The sequence below is a fragment of the Felis catus genome, assembly GCF_018350175.1.
Source record: "Felis catus isolate Fca126 chromosome A2 unlocalized genomic scaffold, F.catus_Fca126_mat1.0 chrA2_random_Un_scaffold_38, whole genome shotgun sequence".
Lineage (NCBI taxonomy): Eukaryota > Metazoa > Chordata > Mammalia > Carnivora > Felidae > Felis > Felis catus.
Window position 1 is genome coordinate 68,653 of NW_025408498.1, and position 16,720 is coordinate 85,372.

General features: G+C 54.3%; 2 protein-coding genes across 4 annotated transcripts; both read left to right on the forward strand.

The window, feature by feature from the left end:
- The first annotated feature begins 243 nt into the window (after positions 1–243).
- Positions 244–3,793, forward strand: LOC123383555 (ral guanine nucleotide dissociation stimulator-like). Its single transcript, XM_045051434.1, has 4 exons — positions 244–325; positions 1,115–1,314; positions 1,915–1,974; positions 2,916–3,793. The coding sequence occupies exons 2-4, from the start codon at positions 1,310–1,312 to the stop codon at positions 3,181–3,183; spliced, it is 333 nt and encodes a 110-aa protein (XP_044907369.1). The 5' UTR covers positions 244–325; positions 1,115–1,309; the 3' UTR covers positions 3,184–3,793.
- Positions 3,794–8,432: 4,639 nt separating this feature from the next.
- LOC123383554 (ral guanine nucleotide dissociation stimulator-like) lies at positions 8,433–15,946 on the forward strand. Of its 3 annotated transcripts, XM_045051432.1 has the most exons (6): positions 8,433–10,875; positions 11,234–11,348; positions 13,229–13,428; positions 14,028–14,087; positions 15,030–15,196; positions 15,467–15,946. In XM_045051432.1, the coding sequence occupies exons 2-6, from the start codon at positions 11,325–11,327 to the stop codon at positions 15,907–15,909; spliced, it is 894 nt and encodes a 297-aa protein (XP_044907367.1). In that variant the 5' UTR covers positions 8,433–10,875; positions 11,234–11,324; the 3' UTR covers positions 15,910–15,946. The 3 variants fall into 3 exon arrangements, with proteins under 3 accessions (XP_044907367.1, XP_044907365.1, XP_044907366.1); XM_045051430.1 differs by having other exon boundaries at positions 8,433–11,348; XM_045051431.1 differs by lacking the exons at positions 8,433–10,875; positions 11,234–11,348 and having other exon boundaries at positions 12,916–13,428.
- Positions 15,947–16,720: the final 774 nt, after the last annotated feature.

Consider the following 16,720-nt stretch of genomic DNA (forward strand, 5'->3'; position numbering starts at 1 on the left):
ATCAGGTGAGGCCATAGCCATTACCTCACCAACTGCCCTAGGGGAGTTGGTGCTCCCCTTGAGCCACCCCCTCCCCCACCTAACAGAAATGGGGCCCTTCCCCAGCCAATCGGCTGAGGCCATAGCCATTACCTCACCAACTGCCCTAGGGGAGTTGGTGCTCCCCTTGAGCCACCCCCTCCCCCACCTAACAGAAATGGGGCCCTTCCCCAGCCAATCGGCTGAGGCCATAGCCATTACCTCACCAACTGCCCCTAAGCCCCAATAAAACCTTTCTGCTTTGGTAACTTGCTCTCCCTGGTATCTCACCGCTGCCTCTGTGCAGGTAGGGAAGTCAGCTCTAGCTAGCTGGAATAAAGGCTCCTTTGCTTTTACATTGGACTCGGCTCCCTGGCGGTGTTTGGGGATCACGATTCTGGCCATAACATTTGGGGGCTCGTCCGAGATCCCCAAGACCCCCAAGGGACCACCGTCCCACAGCACTAGAGCAGTGACAACGTCGTCCTGTTCCTGTCTCCTGATTTGTTCATTTTGGCCCCTCTGACTGGCGTGACGTGATAGCTGAGTGTGGGTTTGATTTGTATTTCCCTGATGGGGAGCGACGTTGAGCATCTTTTCATGTGCCTGTTGGCCATCCGGATGTCTTCTTTAGAGAAGTGTCTATTCATGTTTTCTGCCCACTTCTTCAGTGGATTGTTTGTTTTTCAGGTGTGGAGTTTGGTGAGCTCTTTAGACATTTTGGATACCAGCTCTTTGTCCGATATGTCATATGCAAATATCTTTTCCCAATCCATTGGTTGCCTTTGAGTTTTGTTGGTTGTTTCCTTTGCTGTGCAGAAGCTTTTTATCTTCATGAGGTCCCAATAGTTCATTCTTGCTTTTAATTCCCTCACCTGTGGGGATGTCAGATCGGAGATCCTAACGTGTTCAGCCATTTCCCACCTCAAATTCTCGTGTGAATGCCAACATCCTTCTTCGGACTCTGGGCACCCAGGTCTCACTCTTGCCACAAGTCACGGACGGCTTGGGGGTTTGGTCTGCATTCTGGACCCCAAGCCTCCTGATGTCCATGGTGCTGTGTCTGACTCTGTGTCCCTCCTGTGTTCTACCTCAGGGTATGAACATCTCACCCATGCCCGACAATGAGAACCGTGAGGAAGGGACCACCGAAGGAGGCTGGATGCTACTGGAACAGCGAGTGGAGCACCTGGTACCTGCTTTCCTGGGTAGAGACCCCTCCTACCTCTTCACATTCTTGAGCACGTACAGAGCTTTTGCTACCACCCAGTAGGTCCTGGAAATACTGTTTATGAGGTGAGCACCCTGCCCTTCACAGCCCAGTGTGATTCAGCCCCTGAAAGCTCTGAGTCTCAGGAAAGTCACCAAACGTCCTGGCCTCTCACTTTGTTCCTCCGATCCGGGTGGAAACACTCCAGGTCCTCAGTGGGGGCACTGCAGGGAAAGTCACCCTGGCCTGTGGAAAGCTCTGCTGGCAGGGCTGCGTCTCTGCTGGGTCATCTTTGTCCTCTTGCCCATGATCAACTTTCTGCCTCATCCCTCACTGTCGCCAGGTGTTGACTTGGGCTGTTTTCCCATTGGAAAAGGAGAGTGGAGGCTCTATCTGTGTGTCTGAGTCCTGGCTCAAACCAGTCAACGATGCCCAGGATGAGCAGGACGCCCAGACCCACACCAATATGTGTGATGGAGCTGACTCGGGCCCTATCATTCTTCAAACACGCACGAAGCCCCACTAGGTGCAGGCACTTCTGTAGGAGCTGACTGGGATCCAATGCGCAGAGCGGACGGTACCCTCCCCTCCAGAGCTCCATTCTAGTCAGCAGTCAGGGACTCTGGATAGGACAAGACGTAGCATCCACAGGACAGCTCATATGATGTCCTTCTGGCCTCCTCCAGATACGGATGCTTCCATTCGGAGGCTGAGGAGGATGGCGGACCCCGGGAGCAGGAGAAACGGTGAGTAGGCTGAGCTCAGGCTGGAGGGCCTTCCTTCTCCAAGAGGGCAGTGCTGAGACTGTGCGTGGGAGGGGCTGCAGGACCCAGCATCCCACACGTCTGAGAGTCCTGTGAGAGGGCAAAGTTCTGAGGGCTTTCTCTTGGAAACAAGGAAAGGGGTTCTGTCCTGTCTGGTCGACGATGGGCTGTGGGCACAGGGAGGCAGCAGAGGGCGCCAGAGGACCGCGTCAGCCCCTTACAGAGTCCAACCCCATCCCTTCCCACTCACAGCCTTGCCTGGACCCCCATCAGGGGACCCAGAATAACGGTTTTGGGGAGCATCACGCTCACCACCTTGGGGAACAATCACAGTGCGTGCTTAGCCAGGGTACAGGAGACACATTAAGGGCTCAAGGAGCACATATCACCCTCTCGATGGGAGAACGGTGTCAGCGGGAGGACACCCACATGTGCACTGAGTGCATGAGGCAGCACAGAGGCACAGGTCGTCACGTGAGGGCATCAGGAGGGTCCCAGCAAGCCCAGGTAAGAGACAGAGTCCTCTTGTCCCGTATTTGCGCAGATTTTCGTGGAGCGCTAGGGTATGCAGTGAAGGCACTGACTCACCCCGACACCACCCCTCCACTCACGCACGGACTTGAATTCCAGTGGGAGGTAGGCAGCGGGACACAGCGAAGAGTCTGGCTGGCTTCCCCAAGAAGGACAGAGACGACCACATCATTGGCTAAGGGGTTCCCGTCAAACAGAATCTTGACGGTCCCTCTTCAGTGACCAGGTCACTCGTAGGCGGGACTGCCAAATCACAGGTGGACAACGTACAGAACCACCCTCTGGACGTCCAGGAGCAGGAGGCATAGAGGCCAGGTCCCACAGGCCTGTCCTGAGACATCAGTGGGAGGAACACCCCATGGTGATTGTTCTGGCTACTTTTGTATCCCCAGGGCCATCTCCTCCATCCTGGGCACCTGGATGGATCACTACCCCGAGGAATTTTTCCGCCCTCCAGACTTCACCAGCTTGAAGCTGCGCCGGGCGTATGTAAGGGTCCACATGCCGGGCTCCGAGCTGCAGCGCCGCGCCCGCCTTCTCTACTCATGGCGGAAACACCGTGAGCCCAATGAGCCAGAGTCTCTGGGCGAGGAGGACTCTGGGTGGGAGATGTGGATGTGTGGAAGGAACGGGGTATGCCACAGAGAACATGTTTCCTGAGACTGTAGGTGGGCCAGGCGTAGGGACTAGTCTCAGATCACTGTTCCATTAGCCTGCCGTCTGGGAGATTTCCTCCTGGTGGGTTCTTTGACTCAAATGACAATGTCTGCGGGAGAGGTTTCCTGCCATGGAATGGCAATCACGCTGATTTGACACTTCCATACTTGAAGCTTTGGTAGCAGCTCTAGAGCCCCGTCCAGACGTGCCTCGGGAGCGAGCCCCCGCTATCTCTGTGGTGCCCACTGCAGCCTCGTAGCCCAGGCTGCCGGAAGCCACCAGTTCTCCTGGAGCTCAGCGCGTACGAGAATCGGAGACCCTCACTGCAGCGTCCCCGCCAGGGCAGGAGGTACTCCCAGCTCTGGCTGACAGTCAGGAGCTGGAAGAGCCACCTGCCCCTTTGGTGGCCCCAGAGCATGAGCAGCCCTCAGCCCCAGCCGGCGGGGTCACGGAAGGGCTGGAGCAACCACCTGCTGCAACTGAGCAACCAGCCTCAGCTCCCCATCAGCGGCTCATGTTGGTTTGTCATGATAGGATTGGGCATAGAGGTATTTAGTGTACTCATGTACTATTGGCTTCTACTTAACACATAAATACAGTTTCAAAAAATTTACTCTGATCCTTTGAAATTACAACTTCAAGTGTCAGTACGTACATTCGCAGGATTTTACACCCGTGACCACTATGTACTCCTAGAACATTTCCATCACAGAGACACGTGGACTACTAGTCACCCACGGCTCATTCCCTCACCCCAGTCTCTGCAACCAGCGATCTCGGTTTCTGCTGCTTCAGGTCCTCTGGGATTTCCATGTGTGTGCAAACACAGGCAGCAGTGGGAAAGCCAGCGGTGCAGGACGCTCATGTGGAGCCCCACTGCCTGGCTTCATGCCTCGAGTCCTCCCCCTTCACAGCAGTGACCCCCGGCACACATTCTTTCACATCTTCCCTTGGAAATACGAACGGGGACCAGAGTCCTTGCCGAGGTACTCTGTGTCGTCAGCATAGATCTCTCAAGTGCTCAGAACAGTGCCTGCAACAGGCTAAGGGCCCTACCAAGGTGGGATAAGACCAACGAGAAAACAAACACGCATAGGCAGTCCCCTCCCTCGTGGCCAGCACCTAGGCAACTGCTGGGGCTGGTGAGGCAGGGGTGGGATCCCTTCCTTTCCCCGAAGGTGTCCGGCGCCCCTCCCTCTTAAGGACTTCCCGCTGGCATCAAGAAAACCTCCCTGCCTGATTCTGGGTGGTGCCGGCTAGGAACCCAGTGCCTCAGGGAGAGGCCCTCGCACATCTCCCCGGATACTTGGAAGGGCTTCAGGTCAACAGACTCTGCCTCCTCACCTATATGGCAACAGGGACTGCACACCCGTGGAGCCGCTTCAGGACTTGCAAAGCATCAAAGGTGTTCGGACCACAACCAAGTTTCGAGGACACGCACGGCGACTACTTTACCAAGGAAACCTCTCACGTGGCGAGCTCACGGATCAATATCCATGCGATGACTCAGGCAGAATAATCATGGTAATCGTGAAGGTAATGATACTCAAGGTCACCATAATCTCCTTCATTCCGGAGAGACACAACTCACCCCTCGGGGACCCAACAGACGCTTAGGAGCCTGAGCTGCTCCAAGTGGCCCACACCACACCATCTTCCTGAAAACATAAAGCACCAGTCAGCTCGACATGGAAGTGTGGGAAAGCCTCTGCTCTCAGGACTCTGTTTTCAGTGTGGTCAAGGTGCTGCCTTCAGGATGTTTTCAGCCTTTGAGACAGGATTGGAACTCTCTAGTGAACTGAGATACTCCCATGTAACAAAACGCATTCCTTGCAAAGAACTGGGTCCCTGACGCGGTGCGGACTCCACACGGGCCACAGCACCACACTCACGCACACACACTCCGCCCCCCCCCCCAACAACCGGGGAGAGGTACAACCCATGCAATGAAAGACCGTTTGCTCAAGACCTCATTTCCAAAGGAGGCTGAGAGAGGAGCACTGCCTGCTCCAGTGCACACGCACTGGTTTCTAGGGACCCGGTGGGCTCCGAGTCACTGCTCCCTCGTGCTGCCTGGTGAGTCCCGGAGGAGATGTGATTGCCAAGGACTGAAACTCTTGACACACGGAACGAATGCAAGACAGGAGGCGCTCCACGCAAACGGGAAGCACCACGCCCCACGGATAGGAACAACAAAACCCACAAGTCTGCCTTGGACAAGGAGCTTTTCCATCCACCTTCCTCGCCAGAGTGCGAAGACGTTCCCACCCAACATGTCCCAAAGAGATGACTTTGGACGCCATCCACAACACCCAGTTCTCTTCAGCACGCATCTCCAAGGAGGAAAGAGTCTGCACCACCCTCTAAAACACAGAAGCGCCACTTATTCCTGCCTCCCTGGCTCCGAGTTCATTGATGGAATGCACGTTGCCTTCAGAAAGGAAGAGCTCAACAGGGAGTTGCACTTGCCCTAATCCAGACTCCTACCCCCTAGTCCCATTGACTCCCACGATGATAGAGGACCCCCTTTCGCCACAAGCGGGGTGAGATCTCCCCCTCCCCATCAGAGGGTGCAACTCTGCCACCAGGGGCGGGGCGGGGCGCGGCGGGGCGCAGCGGGGCTGGGCAGGGCAGGAGAGCAGGTGTGGAGGGGCTCGGGAGGCAGGAGGCCTGTGTTCACCTGCTGCTTCCACTCTCAATCCCTTCAACACCGTCCCCTGCTGGCCTCCAGCAACTCAGGCCCACCACCCCGACTCTCCCTGGAATGTTTCTCTGGACTCTCAGGTCCCTTGTACTTCATTTTCACAGGCAGGAATGATTCCTCCTGCTCATTGCTGCCACTTCCCTGGCCCTGCCTTGACACTTTCCCACACCCGCAGGTCCACGCTTTCCTGCCTTCCTTCGTTAGTTCGTTCCTTCCTTCGTAGGATCCCACCTCCACCCGCCAACCACCAACCCAGTCAGACCTCCATGGGCACTCAGGGTGCCCCCCCTCTCCACCTGAGACACTCCCCACCGCCTGGGCCTAATCCCCTACTCGATCTGGGGCCCTCCTCCTCCAGGGAACCGGGGTCCAACCCAGAAACCCCACTCCTGAGGCCTCCAGACCGCAGCCGCAAAGGAGCCCAAGAAGCAGCCCAGAGCACCAGGGAGGGGGGGAGGTGCTCATGGAAGGGGAAGACAGAGAGGGGCAGGGGGGAAGGCCACGTGCGACCTTGTCGCTAGGGTCCCTACCTTGGCAGCACCGCGACCGAGGCAGGTCCTGGAGGGAGGCTGTGGGTCTCAGCTTCTCCACCTTTAGGCTTCTCCCAGATGGTCTTTGGGGGGCGCCAGTGGGGCATCGCATCGCGCTCTGCCCCAGCCAGTGCTGGCACTCCACCAGCGCGGCCAAACCCCGAGGCGCCCGGGAAGCGCGTCCTGCTCCCAGGCCTCTGGCTCCAAAAGCAGCAGGAGCAGCAGGGCCGCCACCCTCCGAGGCTGGAGGCTCCTGGCTCCCAGTCTTCTCCACGCGGGGCCCCGCCTTCGCTCCCACCAGCGCTCCCGCGAGCACTACCGCTACCCCTACCGCCAATGCCATGGCTACCGGGTCGCAGGAGCCAGGCAGCAGCATGTCCCCGGTCGGGGGCTGAGGTGGGCGTCAGTCCCTGGCTGGCCCAGACACTTGGGGGCTTGGGGCGGCAGGCGGGCTGGGAGCCAGGACTCATAGCGCCGCTGCAGCCTCAGCTGTGTCCCTCACCGGGCTCCGGCCCTGGCCCACGCGCATGCGCGCACTCGTGCGCATGCGCACACTCGTGCGCGCGCTCCCGCACACCTGCTTGGGCCCAGGATCCAAGCCGCCCCATCCCCCCACCCCCACCCCCACCCCCACCCCCCCGCAGGGGGCACAGCTCCTGGGCGCCACCGTCTGCACCACCGCACCTCCCTGTGCCCACCAGATGCTCTGACCCACTGCCCGCCAGCCTGACAGCCGGGAGCCAGGCAGAGGGCTCCAGAGACCAGGCCAGTGGGACAGGGACTGGCAGGTGTCTCCTCCCAAGGTGGACACCTCCCTGTCAGCCCTCATGAGACCCAGGAACCTTTTGCATAGCTGGTTTCCCAGGGAGGTGGCTGGACGTGAACCCAGTGATCCCTCTTGCATCCTAGGCCTCTGTGTTTCTTCTTCACTCTGCCTCACATTCCCGCCAACCGGGGACATCTACAGCCTTGCACCCTCCTCGCTCGTGACCCATGACGGCAAGGGCAGCCCTGAGGGACAGGGAGACACACTGGGCATACGAGACCTCTTCCACCTCCCTTCTCCTTGAAAGGCCGGTGCTTTTCAGCTCTGCATGCCCTTCCCATGGCCCTACCTGGACTGCACCACCAGCGGTCCCACCCTCAAGTCCACCCTGCCACCGCTGACTGTGGCATGTCCTTCAACTCTGTGGAACCGCCTGTCCACCTCCACTACCTCCCAACCCCCATGGTTTCTTCACAGTGTGCCTCAGATCCCAACTCCTCCGTGCCATTTTCCTTTTCTTGCTTTTCATTGCGTTTCAATGTTCCTTTCTTATGGTGAGAGAGACAGGTCATCACCCATGCGATTGTGCAGCAAGCATCGACTGAACGTGCAAGGCGTACCACACCCGGCTATGGATGGCGAAGTGTAACTGAACACAGATATATGGAATTCTTTCCATTTGTCTGGCTAACTGGGCTGCAGGTTCAATATTCACACTACACTTGCAGTCATGTGGTTTATGAGCGTTTTCCTACTTGAAAACAATCCATCGTAGGAGGCACTTCATTGACTTCTCAACCACCAGTCGTTTACTTCCTACTGGCATAGATCTTAATGGAATTTGTTTAAATGTTTTTAAATGGTTATTTTTGAGATAGAGGGAGACAAAGCGTGAGTGGCGGAGGGGCAGAGAGACAGGGAGACACAGAATCGGAAACAGCCTGTCAGCACACAGCCCATGCGGGGCTCGAACCCACGAACCGTGAGACCATGATCTGAGAAGACGGCGGACACTCAACCCACTGAGCCACCCTGGCGCCCCGATACTCTCATATATCTTAATACTATATGTCTGTAAGCTCACTAATTACAATTTTTTACTTATTGTTTTCCAAATTCTCCTTTTAAAAGTCAATGATCCTTCATTTCTTAAAGATATTCAGAGATAGCGATACAACGTGATATTCATGAACATGTACACATCGCACACAAACACACACATAGATGTTTGCTCTTCTTATTTCCTTCATACAATGTGTCCCGTAGGGAGAATATTTTCCTTCAGCTCAGGAATTACCTTCGAATGTTTTGTGGTGTATATCTAGGGATGCATTTTCTATGGTTTGTGGGACATAGGTTCTCACAGATCACTACTTCAAAATCCTTGCCTTTAAAGCAAGGAATGAGTGAAAAGGTGGATATTTTAGGCACTCTAGACCAGGCTGATAACATGCTCCCAGGTGCATTTCCTTGTTCTCTTTCCCCTTTATCGCCCCTTGTGCTGCTGGTTGTGCAAGTACCTGATATCCTCGGGAGGGAGAAGGGTAAAATGGAGGAACTCTGGGTTCCTCATTGATCACATGAAGTACTTTAGTCTCCAATCTAAACACACACCCAGCTCTGTCATGTGAGGAAATCTATGGGGACATGCTTTTTGAAATGTGGTGCGTTCTCTGGTAATTCAGCATAACCTAACACACGTACGAAATGTTAGCCCGCAAGATAACTTAGAGATCAGTCTAGTTCCATGAAAATTGGCTGTTTCAGTCAGTAGGGCATGAGACTCTTGATCTTGGAGTGTGATTTCACACCCCAAATTACGACTAGAGTGGACTCAACAGATATACGATAAAATAAGTATTGGAAAATGACCCAGGTAAATTAGGCTACAATGACTGAGCTGCTAATTGGTGGGTGGGATCCCTTTACCTCCTCAGTCAGCCCCCAGGAATGAGCATCTGAGCATTCACATAGTGCCAGTGCTGGTAAGGCAGCCACATCTTCCCTCTAGGAGTTCAAGGACTAGCCAGGAAGATGGAAAGAACATGAAACATAAATGGGAATGACAAGAGCAAGGACTCCATAGAAAAATTCAAGGTGCGACAACTGGGTCCTGAGCTCCACCAGGGGAGGGTCTGACAAGGCTGTGCTGAGGAAACGTTATTATTTCCTGCCGCAGTGCAAGAACGAGTCAGCCCTGCACTAGTCCGAGGGTATGGACCCTGTCAGAAGGCACAGTGTGGCGGACACTCGGAGCCAGGGGTGGTTGTTTCAGAGGGGACGTGTGAAAGGAGACCAGGGAGACCGGAAAGAGCTACGGAGGACAGCAGAGAGGGAGGGTGAGGAGGGCCAGGGCCTGGGGCAGGAGGACGTTGTCACTACTCTGCTCTAGTGCCGTGGGACAATATTCCCCCACCCTTAGTGGCTTCCCCATAAACTTCCCCCCTCACAGGCCCAGGGGACCAGGAATTCAGCAGGGCTCAGCTGAGCGCTCATGCCAGAGCCTCTCAGGAGGTTGGGGATGCTGTCATCACTCAGATAGAACCTGATTCACTCAACCCCTGAGCTCACTTCAGGGTGGTGGCAGGATTCAGTCAACATCGAGTGCCATAGTTCTTCCCTGTCTGTTGTTGTCTCTCAGGGCTAGGCTGTGTGTACCGGTCTGTGTCACGACTCAACATGAGGGTTGGTCCCTACTGTGAGGAGCTGAGAGACAACACAGAGAGTGACAGTGAGCACGTGGCCGTGCCATGCACATTTTATCACCTAAACTTGTTTGGTCTGGGGTCACGGTGCCATCTGCTTTGCAACAGAAATCAAACACTACGTCCATACCACACTCCAGGAAGGAAATCCCACAAGGATGTGTTGACAGGATGTGGGCATCCCAGGGAGCCACTGAGAGGAGGAGAAAGTGAAGACCCTGCTAGGGTCAGTGCCTTGCCCAGAATCACAGACGGGTAGAAAGTCAGAACCAGGCATGACCCCAAGTTCATGTCCTGAAAATGGGGTCCTGGATTTGACCCAGGATTTCGGAGGGGGTCTGGAAAAGGGTGTGTTACTGTCACTGGGTGCAGACATGGAAGTGGCGTGGGGATGAGGCTGAAGAGGAGCGTCACAGAAGACATCCCAGCACGTTCTTCCCTGAGGAAGACCCCCAGGCCAAGGCAACCCACTGAGTGCCACCCTGTCCCCATTGTATGTACCCAGTGGAAAGGCAGGGAATGGCTCGTGGCACACTACTGACAAAGTCTACGTAAAAGAGAGTTCTGTCCTCCTAGGCCCCAACTCCAATCCCTTCTGTCGGGATTGCTTTAGAAAGTAGAGAACCTAAGCTCCTAGGAAATGTTGGGCCATCCTTCCCTAGGTGGGCATGTGACCTTCTGGGACCCCAGACAACAAGCACTGGTAAACACACATACACACACACACTCACGCACATACGCACACCCGGGAGGACTGCGGGCTGGGATCAGAGGAGCAGCAGAATCAGAGGAGGTGAGAAGTTGAAGTCAATGTGGTTGGATAAACTTCCAACAGGTGACACCGCTGCTCCAATTTCACAGGTATCATCCCACATATGCCTGAGGACATCCTGAGGACATCCTGAGGACATGCTAGAATGATCTCCATTGGGCGGAAAAGACACGGACCATCCCTGAGAAGCACACTCGCGAATCTGGGACCAGAAAGAGGTAAGAAAGAAGAGTTCTGTCTCAACCCAGATAGGTCTCACAGCTGGGACCCTGGCTGCCCCCAGAGCTTCTCAGGGGACTGTGGAGAGGAGTGCATTGGTGGAACTGTGTACCGATGTGACATTTCATGGAGAATGGGGGTGAGCAGTCAGCAAAGAGAGGACTATTTGCAAAGGTGTTATCCCAGAGGGGGACTCAGGAGGTGGATCCTAGGCAGTGACATCACTTTGCTCACAATAGGCCCCAGGAAAGCTTGGAACTCCTGTAACCTGGCACCCATGTTCTAAGAAGGTCCCATACCAGGCTCACTTGCCTACAGACACAGAGACTTTAGGATGTTCTCTTGTTGTTTTCCCAGGTACCGGGGCTCTGGATGCCAGAAACCCCAGTGCGCAGGATTACTCAGATGTTGGAGAGGTATCCTTAACCCACGCTGGCGATGCCTCAGGATGTTTTCCAGGAGGTCACATAAGGTAACACAGAGCAGCCTAGAGCAGGCCAGGTCAGGTCAGGTCACAGCTCGGAGCCTTCCCTGGGCACCCCCATCCCCTCATGTTCAGTTTCGGGGAAAGGGGGACATGGGGGCCGGTCCTCCCCGGGACGAACGTTCCCAGGTCTCCCGGTTCGCCCGACCATCCTTCCACACCTTCTCCACGTCTGACACACGTTCGTGAGGAGCAGGGAGATTTTTACCCAAAGGACATGGGGCTCATTGCATTATGCCTAATGCTCTGCACTTTGGTGGCCAAGCAACATGCTCCTGGGGCCCCTCCAGATCAGGAGCAAGGGCCTTACCACCTAGACAACATTCTGGAAATCTGACCACTCACCTCACCCATTCAACCCTTCACAAATGTGGGATTGTGACAGGATTCCCTTCTCTTGCCATGTCACAGTGCTGCACTGAACATCCTACATGTCCTATTATCCTGATCCAACCTCTGCCAGGTACTGTCCCTCTCTTCGGATCCCCAGAATGGACTGTGCTGTTAGAAATCACAGGGACACTGCTGTTCATGTGGGGAGGTGCCGTACATACTCATCTAACAATCTGACCTGAGATTCTTTTTCCTTGATGGTTTTTTTAAAAAAAATATATGAAATTTACTGCCAAATTGGTTTCCATACAACACCCAGTGCTCATCCCAACACGTGCCCTCCTCAGTACCCATCACCCACGCTCCCCTCCCTCCCACCAACCATCAACTCTCAGTTCTCAGTTTTTAGGAGTCTCTTATGCTTTGGCTCTCTCCCACTCTAAGCTCTTTTTTTTTCTTCCCCTCCTCCATGTGTTCCTGTTAAGTTTCTCAGGATCCACAAAAGAGTGGACACATATGGTATCTGTCTTTCCTTGTATGGCTTATTTCACTTAGCATAACACTCTCCAGTTCCATCCACGTTGCTACAAAGGGCCATATTTCATTCTTTCTCATTGCCACGTAGTACTCCATTGTGTATATAAGCCACAATTTCTTTATCCACTTCTCAGTTGATGGACATTTAGGCTCTTTCCATAATTTGGCTATTGTTGAGAGTGCTGCTATAAACATTGGGGCACAAGTGTCCCTCTGCATCAGCACTCCTGTATCCCTTAGGTAAATTCCTAGCAGTGCTACTCCTGGGTCATAGGGTAGGTCTATTTTTAATTGTTTGGAACCTCCACACTGTTTTCCAGAGCGGCTGCAGCAGTTTGCATTCCCACCAACAGTGCAAGAAGGTTCCCGTTTCTCCACATCCTCTCCAGCATCTATAGTCTCCTGATTTGCTCATTTTGGCCACTCTGACTGGCGTGACGTGATAGCTGAGTGTGGTTTTGATTTGTATTTCCCTGATGGGGAGCGACGTTGAGCATCTTTTCATGTGCCTGTTGGCCATCCGGATGTCTGCTTTAGAGAAGTGTCTATTCATGTTTTCTGCCCGCTTCTTCAATGGATTGTTTGTTTTTCAGGTGTGGAGTTTGGTGAGCTCTTTATACATTTTGGATACTAGCCCTTTGTCCGATATGTCATTTGCAAATATCTTTTCCCAATCCATTGATCGTCTTTGGGTTTTGTTGGTTGTTTCCTTTGCTGTGCAGAAGCTTTTTATCTTCATGAGGTCCCAATAGTTCATTCTTGCTTTTAATTCCCTCGCCTGCGGGGATGTCTGATCGGAGATCCTAACGTGTTCAGCCATTTCCCACCTCAAATTCTCGTGTGAATGCCAACATCCTTCTTCAGACTCTGGGCACCCAGGTCTCACTGTTGCCACAAGTCACGGACGGCTTGGGTTTTGGTCTGCATTCTGGACCCCAAGCCTCCTGATGTCCATGGTGCTGTGTCTGACTCTGTGTCCCTCCTGTGTTCTACCTCAGGGTATGAACATCTCACCCATGCCTGACAATGAGAACCATGAGGAAGGGACCATCGAAGGAGGCTGGATGCTACTGGAACAGCGAGTGGAGCACCTGGTACCTGCTTTCCTGGGTAGAGACCCCTCCTACCTCTTCACATTCTTGAGCACGTACAGAGCTTTTGCTACCACCGAGCAGGTCCTAGACATACTGTTTATGAGGTGAGCACACTGCCCTTCACAGCCCAGTGTGATTCAGTCCCTGAAAGTTCTGAGTCTCAGGAAAGTCACCAAACGTCCTGGCGTCTCACTTTGTTCCTCTGATCCGGGTAGAAACACTCCAGGTCCTCAGTGGGGGCACTGCAGGGAAAGTCACCCTGGCCTGTGGAAAGCTCTGCTGGCAGGGCTGCGTCTCTGCTGGGTCATCTTTGTCCTCTTGCCCATGATCAACTTTCTGCCTCATCCCTCACTGTCGCCAGGTGTTGACTTGGGCTGTTTTCCCATTGGAAAAGGAGATCTGAGGCTCTATCTGTGTGTCTGAGTCCTGGCTCAAACCAGTCAACGATGCCCAGGATGAGCAGGACGCCCAGACCCACACCAATATGTGTGATGGAGCTGACTGGGGCCCTATCATTCTTCAAACACGCACGAAGCCCCACTAGGTGCAGGCACTTCTGTAGGAGCTGACTGGGATCCAATGCGCAGAGCGGACGGTACCCCCCCTCCAGAGCTCCATTCTAGTCAGCAGTCAGGGACTCTGGATAGGACAAGACGTAGCATCCACAGGACAGCTCATATGATGTCCTTCTGGCCTCCTCCAGATACGGATGCTTCCATTCGGAGGCTGAGGAGGATGGCGGACCCCGGGAGCAGGAGAAACGGTGAGTAGGCTGAGCTCAGGCTGGAGGGCCTTCCTTCTCCAAGAGGGCAGTGCTGAGACTGTGCGTGGGAGGGGCTGCAGGACCCAGCATCCCACACGTCTGAGAGTCCTGTGAGAGGGCAAAGTTCTGAGGGCTTTCTCTTGAAAGCAAGGAAAGGGGTTCTGTCCTGTCTGGTAGAGGATGGGCTGTGGGCACAGGGAGGCAGCAGAGGGCGCCACAGGACCGCATCAGCCCCTTAGAAAGTCCAGCCCCATCCCTTCCCACTCACAGCCTTGCCTAGACCCCCATCAGGGGACCCAGAATAACGGTTTTGGGGAGCATCACGCTCACCACCTTGGGGAACATCCACGGTGCGTGCTTAGCCAGGGTACAGGAGACACAGTGAGGGCTCAAGGAGCACATATCACCCATACGATGGGAGAACGGTGTCAGCGGGAGGACACCCACACGTGCACTGAGTGCATGAGGCAGCACAGAGGCACAGGTCGTCACGTTGAGGGCATCAGGAGGGTCCCAGCAAGCCCAGGTAAGAGACAGAGTCCTCTTGTCCCGTATTTGCGCAGATTTTTGTGGAGCGCTAGGGTATGCAGTGAAGGCACTGACTCACCCCGACACCACCCCTCCACTCACGCACGGACTTGAATTCCAGTGGGAGGTAGGCAGCGGGACACAGCGAAGAGTCTGGCTGGCTTCCCCAAGAAGGACAGAGACGACCACATCATTGGCTAAGGGGTTCCCGTCAAACAGAATCTTGACGGTCCCTCTTCAGTGACCAGGTCACTCGTAGGCGGGACTGCCAAATCACAGGTGGACCACGTACAGAACCACCCTCTGGACGTCCAGGAGCAGGAGGCATAGAGGCCAGGTCCCACAGGCCTGTCCTGAGACATCAGTGGGGGGAACACCCCATGGTGATTGTTCTGGCTACTTTTGTATCCCCAGGGCCATCTCCTCCATCCTGGGCACCTGGCTGGATCACTACCCCGAGGACTTTTTCCGGCCTCCAGATTTCACCAGCTTGAAGCTGCTGCGGGCGTTTGTAGGGGTCCACATGCCGGGCTCCGAGCTGCAGCGCCGCGCCCGCCTTCTCTACTCATGGCGGAAACACCGTGAGCCCAATGAGCCAGAGTCTCTGGGCGAGGAGGACTCTGGGTGGGAGATGTGGGCATGAGGAAGGGACGGGGTATGCCACAGAGAACATGTTTCCTGAGACTGCAGGTGGGTCAGGCGTAGGGACTAGTCTCAGATCACTGTTCCATTAGCCTGCCGTCTGGGAGATTTCCTCCTGGTGGGTTCTTTGACTCAGATGACAATGTCTGCGGGAGAGGTTTCCTGCCATGGAATGGCAATCACGGTGATGACACTTTCTATTTTTGAAGCCATGGCACCAGCTCCAGAGCCACGTTCAGACGTCCCTCAGGAGCGAGCCCCCGCTATCTCTGTGGTGCCCACTGCAGCCACGCAGCCCAGGCTGCCTGAAGCCACTAGTTCTCTTGGAGCTCAGCGCGTACGAGAATCGGAGACCCTCACTGCAGCGTCCCCAACAGGGCAGGAGGTACTCCCAGCTCTGGCTGACAGTCAGGAGCTGGAAGAGCCACCTGCCCCTTTGGTGGCCCCAGAGCATGAGCAGCCCCCAGCCCCAGCCGGCGGGGTCACGGAAGGGCTGGAACAACCACCTCCTGCCGGTGAGCAACCAGCCTCTGCTCCCCAACGGCGGCTCATGTCCGCTGCAGCCCCAAAGGATGAATTCCCTGACCCTGTCATTGCGTTCTTTGTCATTTCTGTAGTTCTTATAGAGGTATTTACTGTCCTTATATATTAGTGTTCTATAAATAAAAGATAAACTAAGTTCCAAACAATTTACTCTAATCCTTTGAAATTACAACTTCAAGTGTCAGTACGTACATTCGCAGGATTTTACACCCGTGACCACTATGTACTCCTAGAACATTTCCATCACAGAGACACGTGGACTACTAGTCACCCACGGCTCATTCCCTCACCCCAGTCTCTGCAACCAGCGATCTCGGTTTCTGCTGCTTCAGGTCCTCTGGGATTTCCATGTGTGTGCAAACACACAACATGGCCTGTTGTGTCTGGCTACATGACAGGAGACTGATTAATAATTGCTTAAATATTCAATGGCACTAATATTTTTTATGACAGAGGAATAGTCCTCAAAGAACAAAGATTAGGTGAAGCCCCCACTTGAAATATCTTCATTATCTGCCATGGGGACCCTCTGAGGTTTGACACAAGAGCAGAAGCCAGAAGAGAAATGTCTGGACCAGAGCGAATACCTTGAAAATCTTTCATTTTCCTCGACTGGCCATGGTGATATTGGTCTAACGTGCATATTATAAAAACACCCAAATGAAACCGTCAATATTCCATTTATGCTAATCTATTAGGCAATAAAGTATAAAGTTCTGAAAGGTTTCCTACAGGTGACATGTATTCAGTAAAATGAAGATTTAATAATGAGGACAGGCACCAACGTGGCTCAATGGGCAAGTTTCCGAGTCCAATTTGGCTCGGGTCATGATCGCACGGTACTTGAGATCAAGTCCCAAGTCAGGCTCTACAATGACAGCTTGAAGCCCTGGTCAGGATTCTTCTTCTCGCTCTCTCCA

Bases quoted from the DNA above. Each gene is read 5' to 3' on its own strand.
- LOC123383555 (XM_045051434.1), top strand. The intron at 1,975-2,915 runs GTGAGTAGGCTG...TTGTATCCCCAG, and splicing joins CCCCGGGAGCAGGAGAAACG to GGCCATCTCCTCCATCCTGG.
- LOC123383554 (XM_045051430.1), top strand. From the start codon at position 11,211: ATGTTCTCTTGTTGTTTTCCCAGGTACCGGGGCTCTGGATGCCAGAAA. The intron at 14,088-15,029 runs GTGAGTAGGCTG...TTGTATCCCCAG, and splicing joins CCCCGGGAGCAGGAGAAACG to GGCCATCTCCTCCATCCTGG. The intron at 15,197-15,466 runs GTGAGCCCAATG...CTATTTTTGAAG, and splicing joins CTACTCATGGCGGAAACACC to CCATGGCACCAGCTCCAGAG.